This window comes from Dipteris shenzhenensis, chromosome 9 (assembly GCF_047967505.1).
Source record: "Dipteris shenzhenensis isolate YYH24624 ecotype China chromosome 9, Dip_SZ_1.0, whole genome shotgun sequence".
In the NCBI taxonomy this organism is placed as follows: Eukaryota; Viridiplantae; Streptophyta; class Polypodiopsida; order Gleicheniales; family Dipteridaceae; genus Dipteris; species Dipteris shenzhenensis.
Genome location: NC_141604.1, coordinates 55001321 through 55023683, shown reverse-complemented (window position 1 = coordinate 55023683; position 22363 = coordinate 55001321). Strand labels below are relative to the sequence as shown.

Genomic DNA, 22363 nt, shown 5'->3' with positions numbered 1-22363 from the left:
TCTTGTGCTGGTGGAGTTACAACCCTAACTGCAACCCAATGGGGGACGACATAATAGCTTACTGTATTGCTGAAGGTCTAGTAGCACACAGTGCAAGACGAGGGTGCAGGGTGCCGAGGGTTCAATGCGAGGACTTGCACCCGAAGACTTCTAGGTCCTTTTTTCCTCCATGGGCAGTCTCTAGTAAAACGCCCATGGGTCCTACATATCCTGCACTGATCCTGTTTGCTTGAAATCTCCATCCTCTAGCGGAAAAATGATCCAACTGGTCGCTAAAGCATGATGTCGTCATCCATGATGTTAGGGTCAGCAGAGACAATGCCCTAACTTTAGGCACCCCATCGGCCTTAACCACTTCCATTGAAGAAGAAGGCAAGCCTGGAGGGGGGGGGGATCTCTGTGATCACTCCAAAGGAGGCTCCAATAGTGGCAAGGTGTCGATGTGCACTAGAGGAAGGCCGAGTAGTCGGATGAAGAGAGATGTGACCTAATGTCCTCCTTAACATGATCAAAACCCAGAGTGAAAGGTGACATAAAAGTCCTCCTAGAGGCTAGCGCCAAGGGATTAACCTTAAGTAGTGAAGCCGTGGCCTCAAGAGAATCAAAATCCACTACGAAGAAGCCTCGACCAAGTAATCATTCATCTGAAAGGTGGGGAGCAAGATCTTTTGGTAAGGCCGCAAGCCCAGTCCCTGGCTTGCGATCTGGAAGGATGGGACTCATGGATGCAAATGAAGAGCGAGGTAGAGCTTCCTATCTCCACATCCTTCTTGAGCTACTGCTGCAACTCGTCTGTTGAGAAAATAATTGTTTTCGTGGCCCGTGGAAGCAGTCGAGGATTGACTGACTGTGTATCCATTCATCAATCTAGGTGAGGAGGCTGAGTCGAACATGGTGAAGCTCTATCTGACAACTCCTTGCTGCGGGTGGGGATGGAAAAAGAAGGGAATGGAGCAGGACTAAGGAAGGGGTAGGGGATGAGAAGGGGGGAGGCCTTGCGGCAATCCACCTATGAAGCGAGAGAAGAGGGTGGGGTAGTAGGTAGGGGCAAGAGTGGGGGGGGCGGGGGGGAGGCTAGGGAGATGGCTAGAGAGGGGGCTGGACAGTGGAGGGGGCAGCAAGGGAGGATCAGAGAGGAGCGATTAGTGCATATGGTTTGCTATCCTAGGCTCTGAAAATCATACGTGCAACGTGAGTTTTGCAATACATGTTGGAACATGCTTATGATGGCAGTAGATGCCAGTGCTATCACTTCACTTTGTACATGTATTAGAATTTGTGGATGTGTTTGTTCACACTTACATGCAATCGAGGTCGCTTGCCATTATTAAAGAGGGGGTATGTCACAAGGGCATGAATTTTTTATTGTGAAATTGACTTGTTGCTAACCTTAACTATGTGGGCAATACTTTGGAGAATTTAGGTGCAAGATTTACGTGCCAAAGGCCCCTTGGTATTAAATGTTTGGGCCTTTGGAATGTTCCAAAGAGGGGGCAAGGGCTAAGTAGTTTGTGGATTGCCACGTGGAAGCCTCCAATTCCAAAGGCCGTATGTGCATACAAATGGAAATCAGCTGGATCACATCGCGTGGTCGAGTTGGGAATGGAGGTTCTGGGACTTGAAGATCATGTCTCGTGGGCGTGGAGTTGGAAAGGAAAGGAACTTTGACAGCCTAATGGTGGTTGCTAGAGGACACGATTTGATCCCTAGAGGGTTCTAGGGCTGGTCGGGGTCGGTGTTTTAGAGCATGGGCTGACCACCAAGGCTTGGATGGAGGTCCCGATTTGAGCGTGGAAGCCAGGCTGCTCACAAAGCTCTACCTTTTGCCCATGAACTATTTCATGAGGGGTTGGGTGGACATAAAGGCCAGCTCTATGGTTGCAAGCGGTTGGACAAGGCTACTGGTCGTTGAGCACTATCTGTTGTCACCAACTTTTGTGGGCACATGGCCAATCATAAAGGCCTGGATTTGCATCGCGGTAGTGTTCTTGAAGAGCAGGCTGGTCTTCGAGAGATGCCTTGATGAGGCACCTTGGAAGAGAGGCCCCGGTTAATCACAAGGCTCAAGCTTCAGATTGTGAATTAGCTTTGGGAGCTTGTCTGGTCACAAAGAGCCGCTCTAGTTAGCTGCGAGCTACTTTAGAGAGCAGGCTGGGCACATAAGGCGCCACCCCCTATCTGCAAACTATTTTTGGAAGAACTGGTAGTCATAGTGGAGCCTATGTCGTGCAGGGGTACTCACTAAGACAATGGAGGGACCCACTTCACACAAGCTTTGGGTGGTGTAGGACTTGCAATTGAATTCTTTTGCTCATTGTTTGGGTTTGGAAGTTGGATCCCTCACATTTATTGTAGCTCATACTTTGGCCGCGTTTGCTTTAAGATGAGGTGTTTTGTTGGAACTCACTTGTTTTAGAGGACTCTAAGATGAGGTGTTTTTTTGTAATTATCTTGAAGTACCCCACCCCCCCTCACCCCAACCCTCCCTCCCATTTGTTGATCAGTTGTATCAGTTCTTGTTTAGTCCACATGGGAAATCCTCTTTTCCACAGCATCTTAGCTAGAAAAGAACCTCAACTTGAATTCTTTTGCATTAAGATAAAACATTTTGTCAACTTTTTTGTAGAGAGAAGAGTTTGAATGGGAAGAATGATTCATACCTTAACATTTCATCCTTTTCCGCCATTTTTTTCTGCAATACAGATTTAACATGCTCAGCTGCTGTTTTTGCATCTTTTTCAACTTGTAGCTGCTCTTCAAGGTGTGAAATAGTAATATCTTGGTCTCCTATTTCTCTTTGCAAGGCCTGGACCTGGAACAAAATGTGATCTTTGAAGCAATTCTGTTTCTCAAATGCACTCCCATGAGATTCACTTTCAATCTGACCAGACAAAGCAGATAGAAATATTCTCCTCATTGTGGCATTCTTCGAAACAAATTCTGAGTTGAGTATCTAGGTCTGCGCAAAGTTCTGAAGTGTGCAATAAACACAGAACTGCCAAATCACATAGCAAAACAGAAAAATGAAATAGGCTATAGCAGGCCAGGAGAAGCATATCAAGGATTGTTTAATAAAGGAGTACGCGGGTTTTTTCCTTGCCAAGGGGTCAAAATCCCATGCTAGTAGTCTTCTGTCAAGAGTAAGGAGGCAGGGTTTTTGGTGGCTCAAATATGAAGAATCAATTGTTGAAACTTATTTATCTATTGATGATAGCTAGCATTTTCATTCCTATAGCAATGTGTCTTTCTCCCTTCTCATAGACCATTTTTATAGATATCAATTCTGAAAGAGCAGTGAACTTTCTGACTCCAATGGCCAAATATTGAAGAAACATTAAATTAAATGCCAAGTCCAAGCACCTGATCAGCTTCCTTGCACAAATGCGTTGCATAATCAGCCTCCATAGCTTCCATACTGGCAGTCTTTTCTGCTAAACATTTCTTGAGACTCGATAGCTCTGACTTCAACTCTTTTATGGTATCATTTTGGCTCTCAAGCATTTTATCTTTTATCTGTTGATAATGCAGTGCATCACATCAACAGAGGCATGTCCAATTGCCATGATAAAATAGAACGACACTGCCAACTCACCTTTCAATACTTTTAACCAGCTCAATCAAAAACGAAAATGGTTTGTCAAGAATAAGAAGATTCCATGGTGTCATGATTTTAAAAAGAATAACACAAATCCCCATACATATTATAAGAAGGGGGAAAGAAACAGGCCTCAGTCCATCTCTCAACATAAAAGCATGCAACATAGTCGCCACACTGAGAAATCCTTGTAGTATGTCTGCTATCCAATTGCCATGAAAAAAATAGAACGACACTGCCAGCACAACTTTCAATACCTCTAATCAGCTCAATCATAAACGAAAATGGTTTGTCAAGAATAAGAAGATTCCATCGTGTCATGATTTTAATAAGAATAACACAACTCCCCATACATATTAAAGGAAAGGGGAAAGAAACAGCCATCTCTCAACCTAAAAGCATGCAACATAGTCACCATACTGAGAAAACCTTTTAGTATGTCTGCTATTCATATAAGATTCAATTCTCATTACTGGGCATGAGCATGAAGTCTGAAAATTCTAGAACTACTGGTAAGTTTTGGGTTTTGAAAGTCTCGTGTCATAGAGTTTGTCGGCTCTCCCTCATCATCCGCTCCTTCTTACTTGAATTAATTCATAGTTGAGTTCTACAGGAATGGCACATTCTACGTATATTTTGACATATTCCATGTCAGGACCATTTAGGAAGAAATTGGTACGGTAGTACTTGATTTGATGAATTTTTTTGGTAGCCATGTACTTTGCCACATGAGCTGTGTTGCCTTACCCTACAATTTATATTTTTATTTTCAATATAAATGTAATATAGCCTTGTGATTCATTGCAAACCTCAAGCAAATAGGCTGGATGATAAGATAGCTCCACGCTGCCCACGCTGCTGCTGCTGCTCACGCAGCTCTAGATCTGCTGCTCACGCTGCCATCGGGATTGCTGTCAAGCTGCTGCTCACGCTACCCTTGGGATTGCTCACACTGCTGCCCGCCATTCTGCTCCAAAGAGTCGCCTCTTCTGCCTACAAGTTCCGCCAGTAAAAGCTGCCTGCCGATATCTCCCGATTATTGACCCTCTCAATGGTTGATCAGAATTAAAGTTACCGGAATGTAACATTTGGGTCTTTTGCAAGACTTATATACATTTGTTTGTGATTTGTACATTTATTCGGGAAGCTTTGCTACACTCAGCATTTGTCCTCTGATTTGAGGACTTTGACATCACATTGGTGACTCTCCATTCCGTCATTTTGAGAGTCACCATGTGAGTGCTCCAGGTAGCCGTCCCAAGGACGTCACCGACATATATCTTGGGGCATCCCTGCCCAGTGCTTCAGCGACATTGTCATCGACTTGCAGGGATGTGCACACGTGTAGTGGCTACTTGGAGGACATCTCTTTCACAAAGAGAGATTTTATTTATTACTACAGCTTGGGGTATTTTGGGGTCCTCTGCCCTAGGTAGCCCCCCTAAAATGATATGTATTGCAGATGTATTGGTTTTCATCGAGTCTAAGGGTACTCTGCTCTAGGTAGTCCCCCAAAAATGATTGTAGTTGGTTTTATTTTTGTGTGGCTTCCTACCACTTCATGTTATGAAGCCATGGGGGGATGTATTGGAAGGAGTTCTTCCATTGATGAGTTCTCCATTGTTGAGCCTCTGAGCCATGGTTGGTAGAGCCTCTGAGCCTGTTGTGCCATGCTCTCCAGCCTCTGAGGCATGCTCTTAGTCTTTTGCATCCATGCATGTTGGGCCTCTGAGCCACGTTAGATGAGCCTCTGGGTCTGTTGTACCATGCTCACTAGCCTCTGAGCCATGCACACTTGCTTCTGAGATTGCATAGGCTAATAGTTGGATGTTGTCATGGGTGTCGCTTCTCTCCTCTATTCTCTCACCTTGCCTTCATGGGGGGCTGTTGGAATATGAAGCCAAAGTGAGTCCAAAATGAAGCCAAAGTAAGTCAAAAAAAGTATATGCCACGGCAGGAGCCGGGAAGGCATTTCTTATTAGCAGCATACAGACGTGCACACCTTCTTCAGGAGGAGACTGGATGAGCAGTATTAGGTGGATTTTCACCACAGCACACCTCAGATCACCTTCGTCCCCTCTCATGGTTGCCATACTAAAAGCATGGGCCAGTTTCAGCAGCACTCTTCCGCAGATTCCTCCTCCCTCTCGTGAAAAGATTGATAGGCAACCGATCATGTGGAATGACAGTATATTGGATGATCATGGCAGACAACTTAGTGCCTCACTCTACATGTAGTGGTCCAGGTGGGAGAGGGGACCCACATCATCTTTGGGGTCATGGAAAGCTTTCCGCAGGCTTCTAGAGGAGACCAAATCTCAGTTGATAGGACATCTCAGACGGAGTGCAGGGAGGATCTTGTAGATTGAGGTAGCCCTTCCAGCGGATTGGGTAGACACATAAAATATGCCACTCACTTGCTCCACTTGAGTAGGTACTTTTACGAGAGGCGGTGTTCCTCTTAGGGTTTTAGCCTTTCGAGATGCACAGGAGGATGCTTTAGTTTTTAGTGTGCATGATGGTGACAGATTGCTCAGGTCCATGAAGGACATCTTGCTTGAGTATGCTTTTCAGCCTGTCAAGGTTGTAGGGCTTTTGGTGCAGAGATTAGATTCAGAGTGGTTCCTCGACCCAGACCCCTAGCTGGATCTTGGAGGCTTTGGCTCTACGGGGGAGTTCCCATTAGGTATTTGCAGTGAGACCCTGGAGAGTGGGAGTGGATTGACGCAGGGCATCGAGAGAAGAGCATCCTCTTCTTTTGTTACACGTTCAGTAATGCCAGGAGATTCTAGCTCAATAGTGAACCATTGGGAGACATTTGATATCACTGCGGATTTGCAGAGGTGCTTCTAGAAGAGACTCTGGAAATCCCACAGGAATAGAAAGATCACTCTCTTCTTTTGGCGTTCTATCCATGGTGGGATTGCAGTGAACCTTTGGAGATCCAGGTTCGGAGCCCACCCTACTTGCCCTCGTTGCCTCTCTGCTTTGGAGACTATTCCGCATTGCTTATGGGATTGCAGACAGGCGAGGATGATTTGGATGGGTGTAGCCAGGATTTTCAGTCACTTTGCCCACTCCCCATTCTTTATGACATGGGGCTCAGTGGCTTTCTCTTGAAGGGCCTTAGGTATTCTATGAGAGACTTGACTCCTCTCGGGCCATTTCGATTCGACGTCTTTAGGTTGAGTCATGTTCGTTGGATGTGATACCACACCTTCCTTTTGCAGCTGTACATGCCTCTGTGGATACCTCTTGGGAGATTCTAGCAAGCATAGCATCCTGGCATATCTGGAGAGCCAGATGCGCAGAGGCATTGGAGGGAACTCAGGTTCATCCCTCGCACACATTGGCTAGTATCTGGACAGACACCGTACATACTTTGATGGCTGTATAGACGAGTATGCAGGGAGACTCCCATGCAGCCCCAGACACCGTACACCACATTGGCTAGTATCTGGACAGACACCGTACATACTTTGATGGCCGTATAGACGAGTATGCAAGGAGACTCCCACGCAGCCCCAGCTAGGAGGGCTTCTTTCTTAAGGGAATGGAAGGATTCTCCTTTCTTCTCTGAGACTCCTACAAGGTTGAGGTGGCACTTTCAGCCTCAGCCTTGGTTATTTTCCACCTCACTTTGACAGGGTTTATTTATCCTCATGATTTCATGATGTATTCCGCTTAGAGCTTGTTCTCACGAGTTTTTTCTCTTACTTGATAGAAGTCTATTTCTTGAAAAAAAAAAATGCGTGTACTAGGTGTCTAGGGGGTCTTTTTTTTTTTTGCAAAAAGAGACTTCTATTAAGTATTAAAGAAAATACGGGATACACCATGCAATGCATGAAGAGCTCAAGAGCCAAAAAGAAAGGATTGGGGCTGATAGTGCCATCTCAATCCGGTAGAATCCTTTGAGAAAAAGGGAGAACCCCTCCAAAGTCGAAGAAATACAGTCCTCCTAGAAGAGGCTGCCCATGAAGGGCCCTTCATGCTAGCCCATATGGCTATCAAAGTGTGAACCATGTCAGTCCAAATACCCGTGAACACCTATGATGGTGTATCTAGGTGCCATCTAAGGCCTCTGTACATCTGGCTCTCCAAATGTGCCAAGAGGAAATGCTAGCCAAAATCTCCCAAGAGGTGTCCGCTGAAGCATGAGAAGCTCTGAAGGGAGTAAGTGGTACATCTTAAAGAGAGCAGCGCTCTATCACTTGCCAGTGGACCGAGAGTGCCCAAGAAGAAGGCTCACCCTCATACAACACCTGGAGCCCAGTAAGGGATAACCATGCCACCAAGCCCCAAGTCATGAAGAAAGGGGAAGTATGAAAAATGCTGAGTATCCGAACATTCCTCGCCTGACTGCAGTCCCAAAGACAATGTCGCACTAACTCCTTAGCAGAATAACAGTGAGGGCAAGTGGGAGCAACCCCTTTCCAAACATTCCTCGCCTGACTGCAGTCCCAAAGACAATGTCGCACTAACTCCTCAGCAAAATAACAGTGAGGGCAAGTGGAATCAACCCCAAATCGTGATCTCCACAAGTTCACTGCACTCCCTCCATGAATAGAAAGCCAACATAAAAGAGTGATCTTTCTATTTTTGAGGGATTTCCAGAGCCTCCTCTAGAAATTGCTACGCAAATCTGCAATGATGAAGAAGCTGTCCCAGTGGGGGGCTCTGGAGGGAATCCAATCCCAACTGCTCAGCTGAAATTTCATGGCATTACCAACCGTGAAACGAAAGAAGGGAATCCCCCTCTCTTGGTGCCCATGATCTATCCACTCCCACTCTCCTGGGTCCCACTGCAAGCACCTGATAGGTGCACCTCCATATAACCACAATCTCCAAGATCCCAGGGCCAAGACTAGAGGGTCGGGGTCTAAGTACCACTGCAAGCCCGCTCCATGGTCCACAAAACCAGCAATCCTGACAGGCTGAAAGGCAACCTCTAGAAGAATATCATCCGTGGATCTAGAGAGTATACCTCCATCCCCAACTTCAAAGACCAGTGCATCTTTCCCGAGACCTCGAAGAGCGATCACTTGTAGAGGAATTGCTGTTCTCGAAAAAGCTCCCATCCAAGTGGTGGAAGTAATAGGCATCTCAACTGTCCATTCCACTGGGATGGCTGCATCTATCTGCTGAATCCTACGTGCTGCCCCTCTGAGGTGACTCACAGACTGTAGTCTCTCGGTTAGAGAGCTCATCCAGGTGAAAATGACAGCTGAACCCAAGGTTGACATCCAAGCAGAGATCCAAGAACATCACCTTCGGAAAGAGAATGCTATGAAGATTCGAATAGGGGGAATATCCGATTGGCATCATGAGAATGACACTTTCGATGAGGCCATCAAAAGAATCAAGGCAGCAGTCCCGGCCATTGATTGGTCAGCAAGCCCAACTGATGACAAGAATGATGATGAAGAGGAGTCTTCCCCAGTTTATTTATTGCCCAGGAATGGACACGTTGTCATCACCTTCAACTCGAAGACACTCAGGAAGAGGATTCTACAACAATCCTATAAGCTGAAGGGGACAAAGATATGGATTGTTGAGGAGCTTACAAGAACCCAACTGAAGAACAAAGCTATCGAGCTTGCTAAGGTTCGGGCAGCCAGGGAATATAAAATTTCTTTCTTTCTTTCTTTCTCTTTGGGTTTTGTTTTCTCATGCTTGTATGATGTACTTTACCCTTAAGCTTTTGCTTTGGGAGTTTCTTTCATATGTAATAGAAGTTTCTTTCTTTGGAATAAAAAAAGAACCTATAGAAGAAACTTGGCTATTGATGTGCTAGTAGCAGTTGCATCAAGAAGCATCTTTTCACCTCTAGAAACAATATCCGACAAACCCTTGCTGCCAATCAAAATGACCTTGAGCATAAATGACCAAAGTGAATAATTGGCGCCATCCAAAGCTTTTCATGTGCGGCCTTCACGAATGAAATGCCACTAAAGGCCTAGCAGACTCTTCCAAGAAAGAACTGTCAAGAGATATTGACGCACATAAACCATTTTTTGTCACTACTATGAAATTATCACAACCGCACTCTATCCATCTTTCTAGGAGAATTTCAACTGAGGGACCATGCCTCCATCTCTCTCAAGAGGATGGATTTGTCTCATGGACAAGGGGAGACAGAGCAAACATCTACCAATTCCAACCCATCACACTGTCACATATAACTTTGTAGACCTATACCAAATCCGAGTCTTTGTCTCAAACAGCTTTGATATACAACATTGTTGACAACTTTATCTTCTCAATGCCCACAAACTACTTAGATTCCACGATCAGCATTTTTCCATTCTTTTTGAGCTTGCGAAAGATTATCATAGAGTGGACTAGAGTGTCATATCGGGCACGATGCACAAGGATAATTTTTTTGGAGAGATGGATTCAAGAAGGGCTTTCGGTACTCAAAGAGCTCAAATCATGTATTTACTAGGGGACACATGGGAGAGGCCTTCCGACTCTCAAGGTTACTACAACATGGATGGCCCCTTTTCTTTTTCTCTTTGTGGCAAAGTCCTTACACTACTATTTGGCAAAGGCCTTTGCCACAATAGCAGGATCTCTAAGCTGGCAAATACTAACACTTTGTATGCAAAGGGGAAACCTCAAGTCTAGACAAGTTTAAATGCCCTTGGATTGGGATTGTCTCATTTACGGAGCACCTCATCATCAAAGGGATCTATACACCTCTATTCATGGAGGGATTGCAATGAACCTATGGAGGTCCGAGTTCGGGGCTGACCCTACATGTCCTTGTTGTTGCCATGCTGCAGCTGCATCAGTTCACTATTGCATTTGGGAGTGCAAACAAGCGAGAACGGTCTAGAAGGGTGTTGCTAGAATCTTATGCACTTTCCATACATCACCCTTCTTCATGACCTGGGGCTCAATTGCTTGGCTATCTCTGACGGGGCCTCAAGTCTTCTTCAAGGGACATGATTCAAATGGGGCTTTTTCTATTCGACGATACATACTAGAGTCATGGTCTCTCCAGGATGTCTCGTTCAGTCCTTTCAGAGCTACACATGCTTTTGTAGACACTTCATGGGAGATTCTGGCTAGTATTGCAGCATGGCATTGGATGGATCCCAAGTTCACCCATCTTAGACATTGGCTGGTATTTGGACTGATACTATACATAAAATTAAAGGCCATCTAGGCAAGCATGGAGGGCTCATTGAGAGCAGCCTCAACACTTTCTTTTAGAGTACGGAGGGGATCGCCTTTCTTCTATGATTCTGCTTCAAGGTTGACGTGGCAATTTCAGCCTCAACCCTAGTTATTTGCTAGCTCTTTTTGAGCTTTGGTTTTTCTCATGCATGGCATGATGTACTCCTGCATTGAGCTTGCTCCTGCGGTACTTAATAGAAGTATTTTTTCGGGGAAAAAAAAGGGACCTGTACTCATCCATGTAATCAATAAAGGACCCTTTATGATGAATCTCTATATATATCCACAACTGTTTTCCCTTGGTCCTTTTGTACATTATTTGGAAGGTCATATATTTCTCTTTTTAGTGAGTTTTCGTAAAAAATATCTCGTTTTGTTGTCTCTTGGATGCGTCTCAGTCTCAGTTTCCCTTATATCTTAAGTTTCTAAGGTGTATCTACCGATACAGTGCAGTGCAAAACTAAAAACCGTGACGCACCACAGAGAACCAAAAGAAATATTGTATCACCGTTAACTATAATCTCATTCAAGCTACATGGGATTCAGCATTGGTGTCAAGATGACTGCAAAGGATTGTTGGTGGGTTTCTTTGCAGACTTGGCATTCGAGTTCTTGTTCCCAAGAGCGATGAAGGCTCTGAAACCCTGATTAGTGCTCACGTAGCATTTACACCAAGTCTCTAAGGGGGAGAAACGCCAAAGCATTTCAACAGGAAAACTTCCTTTTTTCTCATGGGTCAAAATCCCCAAAATCAAGCCTTTGTCCTTTGTTCATTTTGCAAACCAAGGATCTATTCCTCAGTTTTTATGGCCTATCAAACCGTGCTTTGGTGAATGCTAGACAATGAAAGGTAGAAGTTTGGAATATATGTGTGTGTATGCATCCATGTGCGAGGGCTCGGCATCTTGCTGCCCTCTAAACATGTAGTGCACCAATTCGGATATCCCATTGGATGGCATATTTCATTGCCACAATAGAGACAGTGAGTGCTTCAAAAGCTCTTTCATAAGATTAATTATTTAAAATTGCCTACTTGGCCACTTCACGCTCACCTTTAGATTCTGCAGTCTATTATCGTGGCATATGTGCAGTTCCATTTCCCACTTAGTCCATTGAGCAATTTATGTCCAAGGTCATGGATGTCTTTGGCACACCAAAACTGACCATAACATGCTCCACCTCATCAAGTATGGTTATGTTTGTATACCCAAGACACATGGGGGTTTGAACATCCTAAATATTCACACTAGTGTTAGTTCGTAAAGGCCCTCTGCCTCATCAAGTATGGTGATGTTTGTACGGCCAAGATGCAAGGGGGTTTGAACATCCTAAATATTGACACTGATGTTTTAGCTTGTAAGGCCACGCTGTTGCTCAACTTTTTGGAGCAACGTCATCCCTGGACGGTCATGCTTTCTTGTATGATTGGTTCTCTTCGTACATAGGCTTCGGCCATTGGATTTTGTTGGAATATGAAGCCAAAGTGAGTCAAAAATGTGTGTTCACCCATATTATCAAAGATAGCTCGCCAAAAGATAATCGAGCAGCTGCTCCTCCCCGCTCCCTTGCTGCCCCCTCTCCCTCAGCCCCTCCCTCACTCTCTCCCTCGCCCTCAGCCCCTCCTCATCCCCCTCCCTCCCTCCTCCTCCTCTCCCTCTCAGCCCGCCCCCTCCTTGCCTCTCAGCCCACCCCCTCCCTGCCTCTCCTTCCACTCCCTCTCCTCTCCCTCTCCTCTGCCTCTCAGCCTGCGCCCTCCCTGCCTCTCAGCCCGCCCCCTCCCTGCCTCTCCTTCCGCTCCCTCTCCTCTCCCTCTCAGCCTGCGCCCTCCCTCCCTCTCAGCCTGCCCCCTCCCCTTCAGCCGCTCCTCTGTACCCCCTCCCTTCCTCGCCTTCTACCCCCCACTCCCTTCCTCGCCTCCTACCCCCGCTCCCTCCTCTCCTTCTACCCCGCCCCCTCCCCATTCCCTACCCCCGCCTTCTACCCCGCTCCCTTCCTCCCCTCTTCCCCGCCCTCTACCTCGCCCTTACCCCTCATTTCCCTTCTCTCCGCCTCTACCCCGCTCCCTTCTCCTACGCCTCACCCCCCCCCCCTCTTCCTCGCTCCCTATCCCCCCCGCCTCTCCTTGCTCTCCTCTTCCCCCTTCGCTTCTACCCCGCTCCCTAGACTCAGCCCTCTCCTCTCCTAAGCTCTCTCCTCTCCTCCCTGTCCCCCCCTTCCTATCTCCCCCTTCTTTCCTTCTACTGCAGCGATTTTTTGAGCGGACGGAGCTTCAAAGGTGTTCGAATCAGCCTCCTCACCTCGATTGACGATGGATACAGACAAATCCACATGACGTCATGTGCACAGCTTCAGATTTTTACGCCACCCTTCTTACAGCAGATCCTGACTCACAGGATAGAGAGGATGCTAGATAGGTTATTTGGCAGAGCATCCCTTTGTTGGTAAAACCGGATATGCATGTTTTGCTTGATGCACCTTTCACCAACACAGAGTTTAGGACTGCACTTTCAGCCCTTCACAAGGGCAAGTGCCCAGATTCGGATGGCCTCACCCCTTCTTTTTTCATTGCATTTTGGGATATGATTGGAGACTACATTACATCAGCCCTACAGGGTATTTGGGACTCTCGTGAGATGCCCGGGTCGCTCACAGAGGATCTCATCCACCTTATCCCGAAAGGAGGTTGCAGAAATTGAGTGTCCCGGTGGAGGCCTATCACACTTTTGGGGCCATGTTACAAGATTCTAGCCAAGGCAATCAGCCTCCGATTGCAGCCCCTTCTCCTAGATCATATTCATGACACTCATACGGGATTTGTGCATGGCAGAAGCATTTTTTATAACATTTTCTCTTTTTAGCCATTCTACACTTGGATTTTGAGAAAGCTTATGACAGAGTAGATTGGGGTTTTTTGGAGGGCACCCTTCTACGTTCTGGCTTTACTGATGCTTGGATCAGAGGTGTTTCCTCTTTGTACAGATCAACCCATAGCCAGGTACTTATTGGTGGGGTAAGGGGTGAGAGATTTCAGATTTTCAGATCAGTCCGTCAAGGATGCCCCCTTGCTCCTTTTCTTTTTTTGTTCGTGGCTGAAGCTATGAGTATCTATGTTAGATCTCAAGCTGACATGTTTGGGCTGAGACTCTTATCAGAAGGGAAGAGGAGCTACTCGACAGTGAGTTGGCAGATGACACAGCAGTTTACTTGGATGCCACACCACAGACGCTCACTTCTTTCAGGACAGCATTGGATTTATTTTGCTTGGCAGCGGGGCCGCAAATAAATTGGCATAAATCCAATGGCTTTTGGATCAGTGATGAGGACACTTTAGTTTGGGGGCTTGACATAGGATTCACTTGGGTTCAGAGGGGTGTGCCAGTCAGATATTTGCGTTGCCAGGTCGGCTTGGATATTTCTTCCACGTAGCAGTTTGCTCCCGTGTTGGAGAGCATCAAGAGGAAGCTCCTTTTTTGGAGCTCAGCCAAGCTGGATCTTGCCTCTAGAGTTGTGGTGGTCAACCAGGTCCTCTTGGCCACGGCCTAGTTTGTTTGTTCATGCTGGTGCCGTCCTAGGGACTGCATCACTCAACACACGAGACTGATCAGAAATTTTCTTTGGAGTGGGCTTGATGGCACAGCAGATGCGTTAGCCAGGGTGGCTTAGGAGACCCTCATCCTCCCTACACAAGAAGGGGGTATCAACATTATTGATCCAGATTTACAATGCAAAGCTTTACTTTGCAAGATGGTGGTTCAGGGACTTAAGCCAGGGCAGGAGCCGTGGAAGGCATCTTTTATTAGCAGCATACACACGTGCATACCTTCTTCAGGAGGTGACTGAATGGGCAGCATTAGATGGATTTTCACCGCAGCACACCTCAGATCACCTTCGTCCCCTCTCATGGTTGCCATACTGAAAGCATGGGCCAGTTTCAGAGCACTCTTCAGAGGATTCCCCCTTCCTCTCATGAAGAGATTGATAGGCAACCGATCATGTGGAATGACAGTATATTGGATGATCATGGCAAACCACTTGATGCCTCACTCTGCATGTAGTAGTCCAGGTGGGAGAGGCGACCGGCCTCATCATTGGGGTCATGGAAAGCTTTCCGCAGGCTTCCGGAGGAGACTAAATCTCAGTTGACAAGACATCTAAGAGGGAGTGCAGGGAGAATTTTCAGTCACTTTGCCCACTCTCCATTCTTTATGACATGGGGCTCAAGAGAGAAAGGGGGAAGAAAAAGTGGAGCCTCAACAAATTAAAAAAAAGCTAGAAATATTTAAATAAAGAATTTAAACAAGGTGAATGATATTTAATCATTCATAAGGCCTGCAAAAGCGAAAAAGAATACATTGGAGATGATGTGTAGGTAGACTCTGGGAGATAAAGGAAGGAGAGAGAGAAGGGGGGAGGGGGGAGAGAGAGAGAGAGAGAGAGAGAGAGAGAGAGAGAGAGAGAGAGAAAGAAAGAAAGAAAGTGTATTATTGTCCACTAAAGGCCAAAATGGGCCCATGGGACATCAAGAACTCTGCGTACAAGATAGCACAAAATCAACGTGCCACAAAGAAGAGGCATCGTCGAATATCATCTAAGTGCTACGCAATACAATGCAAGTGAAAGTGAGAGAGAGGGAAGAGAAAAAGGTGGAGGATTTCAAGGGAAAGAAATAGAAAATGGGGAGTTGCACAGGGCCTTAGGTATTCTATGAGAGACTTGACTCCTCTCGGGCCATTTCGATTCGACATCATCAGGTTGGGTCATGTTCTTTGGATGTGATACCACACCTTCCTTTTGTAGCTGTACATGCCTCTGTGGATACCTCTTGGGAGATTCTAGCGAGCATAGCAACCTGGCATATCTGGAGAGCCAGATGCATAGAGGCATTAGAGGGAACTCAGGTTCATCCCTCGCACACATTGGCTAGTATTTGGATAGACACCATACATACCTTGATGGCTGTATGGATGAGTATGCAGGGAGACTCCCGTGCAGCCTCAGCTAGGAGGGCTTCTTTCTTTAAGGAATGGAAGGATTCTCCTTTCTTCTCTGAGACTCCTATAGGGTTGAGGTGGCACTTTCAGCGTCAGCCTTGGTTGTTTTCCACCTCATTTTGAGGGGGTTTATTTATCCTCATGATTTCATGATGGATTCTGCTTTGAGCTTGCTCTCGCAGGTTTTTTTCTCATACTAAATAGAAGTCTCTTTCTTGAAAAAAAAAAAATTGTGTGTTCTAGTGTGAGTTCTAGTCTAGTGTGTCCTATGGATGCCACATGTCATATTGGGAGTTATCCCATATGCAAAGGTGTTCATATGTGTGTGTGTGCTCTTATATACGAGCTGTACTTGTCTAGTGTCAAATCAATCTACGAGCTCTTTGGTCTACATGTGAGTACTCTCATTTTTGTTCATTGCTCTAGTCATTTCATTTCCATTTCATAATGTCTCCTTTTGAGTATCACTCCCTCTCTCCCTAGCCTGCCCTCTCTCTCTCCCTCTTTCCACTATGTTTCTTCATGTGGTATCAGAGCCTCCCTTCCTACCTTCCCCTTCTTCTTACTCTATCTAGAGGATGAGAGAAGCCCGCAAATGGAAGCTCCCCTCTCCTCTAAGGTAGAGCCTCCCTTCCCTTAGCCTCGCCATGGTTCCTCGCCATCAAGTACTCTGGTGTCGTAGTGATTGCTCCTGGTCCTCGTTTGTGAGTTCAGCTCAATCCCGCATCAGTTTGTGATTCTCCCTCAGCATTGGCGGACATTCCTCGTCAGTTGGTCGCCAGAAACTTGTTTTGGAGCAGTCCAGCGGCTGTTTTTTGACCTTTTGAGGTCCGATTTTGAGGTTTTTTGACATTTTGGCACTGTCCAAACATAAACAACCGTATCCCACACCATTTCAAGAAAAAAAACATCACTTTTTAATCCGTACGTCCGTACAGATCTCTGCAGGTGGATGCGCGACAGTGCCAAGAGTTCGTACAACTTGTCAGAAGGCGATTAAGACAGTTTTAGGCTACTTTTTGGCATTTTTTGCTCAGATTTGGACTCCCGTGACCTCCAATAGTGATTTGAGCTTCTCGAGCTTACCCACAAGTCATTTCGACTCTACCGACACTCCGCTACATTGAGTTTTTTTTTTTGTGCAAAAAAGAGACTTCTATTAAGTAAGAAAGAAACTCGCTAGAGCAAGCTTTGTGCAGAAATACAACATGCTAAGCATGTAATAAAAAACACCTCATTAGAATGAGGTAGAAAGAAACCAAGGCTAAGGCTGAAAATGCCAACTCAACCCTGTAGAAGTCTCAGCAAGGAAGGGAGAGTCTCTCCAATCCCTGAGAAAAGTAACTATCCTGGAGGAGGCTGCTCGAGAAGATCCCTGCATGGTCACCCATATGGCCATCAGAGTGTGTACCGTATCTGTCCAAGTACTGGCCAAGACCTGAGAAGGGTGAACCTGAGAACCCTCCATAGCCTCAGTGCTTCCGGCTCTCCAAATGTGCCATGCTGCAGTGCTAGCTAAAACCTCCCATGGAGAGTCAACCCAGGAATGAGCAGCCCTGAAGAGAGTGACCGGAACATCCTCTAAAGAGCACGACTCCACAAGGTGTCGTCGGATGTGTAGAGCCCAAGACGAGTCATGTCTCTCGAAGAAAACCTTGGGCCCTCAAAGTGTGAGCCAAGCCACTGATCCCCACGTCATATAGAAGGGGAGGTGAACAAAAGTGCTGAAAAGTCTTCCAATCCCCTTCCATATGATTCTCGCTTGTTTGCAGTCCCAAAGGCAGTGATGTACTATCTCCGAAGCAGAAAGGCAATGAGGGCAAGTAGGGTCAGCCCCGAATCTGGATCTCCAATGGTTCACTGCTATCCCACCATGAATAGAAAGCCAAAAGAAGGGAGTGATTTTTCTATTCCGGTGGGATTTCCAGAGCCTTTGCCAAAAAAATTTCTGCAAGTCTGCAAAAATCTGATAATACTTCCAATGAGGAGCTCTAGTGGGCCTCCAACCCCTACAGCTGAGCTGGGATTTCCTGGTGTTACTGACCATGTAACGACAGAAGGGGATGCCCTTGTCTCGGTGCCCTTCATCTATCCACTCCCATTCCCAAGGGTCCCACTGCAAAAACTTAATTGGGACACATCCGTAGAGCCACAGCCTCCATGAGCCCAGGGCAATGAGTAGCGGGTCACGATCCAAGTACCACTGTGAAAGAGAGCCATCCTCCATGAAGCCCACTATCCTGACTGGCTGAAACAGTACCTCCAAGAATATATCATCTGTGGACTTGGATAGCCTGCCCCCCGAAGAAACATCAAAGACTAGGGCATCCTCATGTGTGCTACGTAAAGCAATCACCCGCAAAGGAATGCCCGATTTGGAAAAAGCCCCCATCCAGGTGGAACAAGTAATAGGCATGTCATCTGTGTCCACCCAATCCAAGGGTAAGGCTGCACCAATCTGTTGAACTCTCCCTGCACTCCCTCTGAGATTATGAACCACCTAGGCCTGTCGTTCTGCAAGAAGCCTCCTGAAGGCTTTCCATGCTCCCACAGTAGATGCAGGGCCCCTCTCCCATCTGTGCCACTACAGGTAGAGAGAAGCTCCAAGTGGTCTGCCATGCTCATCTGATAGGCTGCCTTTCAATCTCTTCATGGGTGGACGGGGGAATCCTGTGAAGAGTTCTCCTGAAGCTGGCCCATGCTTTCAGGATAGCAACCATAAGAGGGGAATAAGGAGATCTGAGGTGGACTGTGGTGAAAATCCATCTGGTACTGTGTATCCAATCATCTCCTGAAGTGGGTGTGCGAGACTGTATGCATCTGATGAAAAAGTCCTTCCAAGGCTCTTGCCCTGGCATAAGTCCTCTCACAACGACCTTGTAGAGTAAGGCCCTGCACTATAGATCCGGGTCAATGATATTCAAACCCCCTTCTCTTGTAGGAAGAATCAAGGTCTCCCAAGCCACCCTAGCTGTAACATCAGTTGTGCCATCTAGACCACTCCATAAAAAGTTTTGTACTAGCCTCTTGAGCTGAGTGATACAATCCCTAGAGTGGCACCAACAAGAGCATACAAACCATGCTGTAGCTAGAAGAACCTGGTTAACCACCACCACTCTGGATGCCAAGTCAAGTTTGGCTGAGCTCCAGAAAAGGAGCTTTCTTCTGATGCTCTCCAACACCGGAGCAAACTTTTGTGAAGGAGAGATGCCCACCCGAACCTGGCAGCCCAAATATCTAACGAAGACACCCCTCTATACCCAAGTGAAACCAATATCATTTCCCCAATCTGGGGTGTCATCATTGCAAATCAAAAAACCATTGGATTTATGCCAATTAATATGCGCACCTGCAGCCGTGCAAAATCTAATCCAAGGCTGTCCGGAAGGAAGTGAGTGTCCTGGGGGAGGCATCCGAAAAAACAGCCGTGTCATCTGCCAATTGACTATCCAGGAGCTCTTCTTCCTGGCAGAGAGGAAGCCTCAGCCCATAAATATCAGCTTGAGATCTAAGGTAGATACTCATAGCTTCCACCACAAACAGAAAAAGAAAAGGGGCAAGAGGACAACCCTGGCGGACTGATCTAGAGATCTAAAATCTGACCCCTCTTAGCCCCCCAATAAGCACCTGGCTATGGACTGATCTGTAGAGAGAGGATACTCCTCTAATCCATGCATCTGAAAAACCAAAGCGAGATAGAGTACCCTCTAGAAAATCCCAGTCTACTCTGTCGTAAGCTTTCTCAAAGTCCAAGAGTAGAATGGCCAACCTTTGGCGGCTCTGCATGGCCCATTCTGAGGCCTCCCAAAATGAGAAAATATTATCGAAGATACTTCTGCCATGCAGAAACCTTGTCTGCGTGTCATGAATCAAATTTGGAAGAAAAACCTGTAGCCGCAGACTGATCGCTTTCACCAGAATCTTGTAAAAAGTGCCCAATAGAGTGATGGGTCTCCATTGTGACACTAGATTCCTATTACCTCCCTTTGGGATGAGATGAATGAGACCGTCTGTAAGTGAGTCAGGCATCTCACCAGAGTCCCACACGCCCTGCAAGGCTCATGTAATGTGATCCCACACGCCCTGCAGGGCTGATGTAATGTGATCACCAATCTGCAGTCCTGAATTCTTCATTCGTGAAAGGTGCATCAAGAGAAACAAACATCTCATCCTTCACCTATACTGAGATACACTACCAAATAACCTCTCTGGCATCATCTATGGCCTGTGTGCCCGATCTGCAGTAAGAAGGGATGCAAAAAAATCTGAAGCTATGCGCATGACGGCATCAGGATCTGACTGTAACACCCCGTCTGAGTCAACAAGCGCGAGACACTATCTCTACTATGTCTAGGCCCATGAGTAGAGAAAAAGTGTTTGTTGACCCTGCCACCCATCTGAATCCAAAAGGATTCCCGTGCATGAAAGGCATACTCTGCTCTTTGATCCAACAATGTTTGTATATGATCCCTTGCTGTAGCAAGGCGCTCCCGAATCAGAGCATCTGTGGGCCTCTTCTACTCTTCCCTCTGAAGGGACACTAACTGCTGGAGTATACCAATCTCACGTCTCCTGGAATCAGCGGCTGTATGATAATAGTCACTAATTCCGGATAACGCTACGGCTACCTGAGATGGGCGAGCAACTCCACCCTGTATGTGAGAAACCCAAATCTGTAAAATATCCTCCATGAGGCTCTCCTCTACATAAAAAGCATCTGGAATCCTGACACTGACAGAAAGTCCTCTCCGATGAGCCTTTAGAACCTACAACACCACTGGAAAATGATCTGAAGTGGAAACCCCAGTAGAAATGCATACAGATCCACCTCTGTCAAGTGCCCAATTGTCTACATAAAATCTATCAATATGTGCATGGATGGGCATGTGTACTCTCCTGTTCGATGCTGCAACTCATCTTCTAAAAAAATGACGGTTCTCGCAGCCGGTGGAAGTGGACGAAGATTGGCTGAGTGGGGATCCATTCGCCAATCGAAGTGAAAGGGCCGATTCAAACACTGAAAAAGCTCCATCCGTGAAACTGCTGCCCAGGACACCCTAGAACACGGGCGTAGCAAGGAGAGCAGGAGATGGAAGGAGAGAGAGGAAGAGGAGGAAAGGAGTCGGGAGGGCTGCGGGGAGGGAGAAGGAGGTAGGCTGCAGGGGGTGGAAGGCAGTAGGCTGCGGGGGGAGGCGGAGTGGAGCTGGCGGGTTAGGAAGGGAGGGGGCGGGGAGGGAGAGGGAGGGCGGGGGAGAGGAAAGGAAAGGAGGGGGCGGGTTATGAAGGCAGGGAGGGGGCCGGCGGAGAGGGGGAGGGTGGACGGGGGAGAGGAAGGGAGGGAGCTGGTTAGGAAGGGAGGGGTGAAGGAGGGGGCGGGGGGGGAGGAGGGGGGCCGGGAGGGTAGGGGCAGCAGGCGTAGGGGGAGAGGGGAGCGGGCAAGGGGAAAGGAGGGGGCGGGGGAGAGGGATGGAGCGGCGGGGACGGCAGGGGCAGCAGGCGGGGGGGGAGAGGGGAGCAAGCGGGGGTAAAGGAGGGGGGGGGGGGAGAGGGAGGGAGGGGGGGGGAGGCAGGGGCAGCAGGCGGGGGGGGAGAGGGCAGCGAGGGGGGGGAGGGAGAGGGCAGCGAGGGGAGGGGGCAGGGAGGGGAGAGGGCAGCGAGGGGAGGGAGGGAGAGGGCAGCGAGGAAGGGGAGGGAGAGGGGGGGGCTAGCGAGGAGGAGGGTGAGGGAGGGGCTGACAAAGGGGGCAACAGGGCCTCACGGGGAGGAGCAGCAGCTCGATCTTGATCCACCCCTTTGTCCTGTCCGGTACATTGACTTGAGGCTTCCGACAGTGGGAAATACTCTTTTCACACCTCGTCATCTCCGACATTGCGATATTGCGGTGTTTGACTGTCCCGAACAGTCAAATATCATTTCTCTAATCTTGGTACACTTCGGTGACGGCTTCGATTGGTGTGCCATCTCTACTACTCATTGCCTCTCCAAATGCGCATGAGCCACTGAGCTGAGCTGCCCTCACTTTGCTCCCGATTCGTGGGTGCCCCCAATTTGTTGGTGCTCACGAATCTAATTTGAACTGCTGCCCATGATTTGCATCTTCAACTGGGCAGTTCCCTTGAGCACTTTTGCTCATTTTTTTGAACCTCTTATGCACATTCAATCACTCTCCGATCGGCACATTGAGAGTTATGACGTGATCTCCCTTAGTAACTGCTCCGATAGCCTTCATCGACACATCATTCGAGGGCATCCTCGCCTGGTTCTTCATCGACATATCTCTTTGCATCAGGATGTGCACACTCTTGTGCGGTAACTACTTCAGACTCATGGGTTCTCTGCCCTTGCTATGCATAAAATGAATGAAGTCTTTAATATTTTTTTACATATGTTTGAGTTAAGGTTCTCTGCCTTGAGTAGTCCCTCTAAAAAGAATGTTTGAAGAGTTAATAAAGGTCCTCTGCCTTGGATTGTCCTCCTAAAATGATGTATTTCTTTTATGGCGTGTGACTCCATGTTTCTAGTTAGTCCCTGGAGTCAAGAGGGGGATGTACTGTGGGAGCCATGTATTGGCATTGATAGGTCTATTTGTTTATCA

The 22363-nt window shown here is 47.2% G+C and overlaps 1 protein-coding gene across 1 annotated transcript in view; it reads right to left on the bottom strand.

The window, feature by feature from the left end:
- LOC147898857 (uncharacterized) overlaps positions 1-22363 on the bottom strand; it is a 59829-nt gene that overhangs the window by 4248 nt on the left and 33218 nt on the right. The window contains exons 5-6 of the mRNA XM_087379240.1: positions 3361-3513; positions 2661-2812 (exon numbers count right to left, since the gene is read on the bottom strand). Of these exons, the coding sequence (XP_087235366.1) occupies positions 2661-2812; positions 3361-3513 (305 nt within the window). The remainder of the gene's footprint in view (positions 1-2660; positions 2813-3360; positions 3514-22363) is intronic.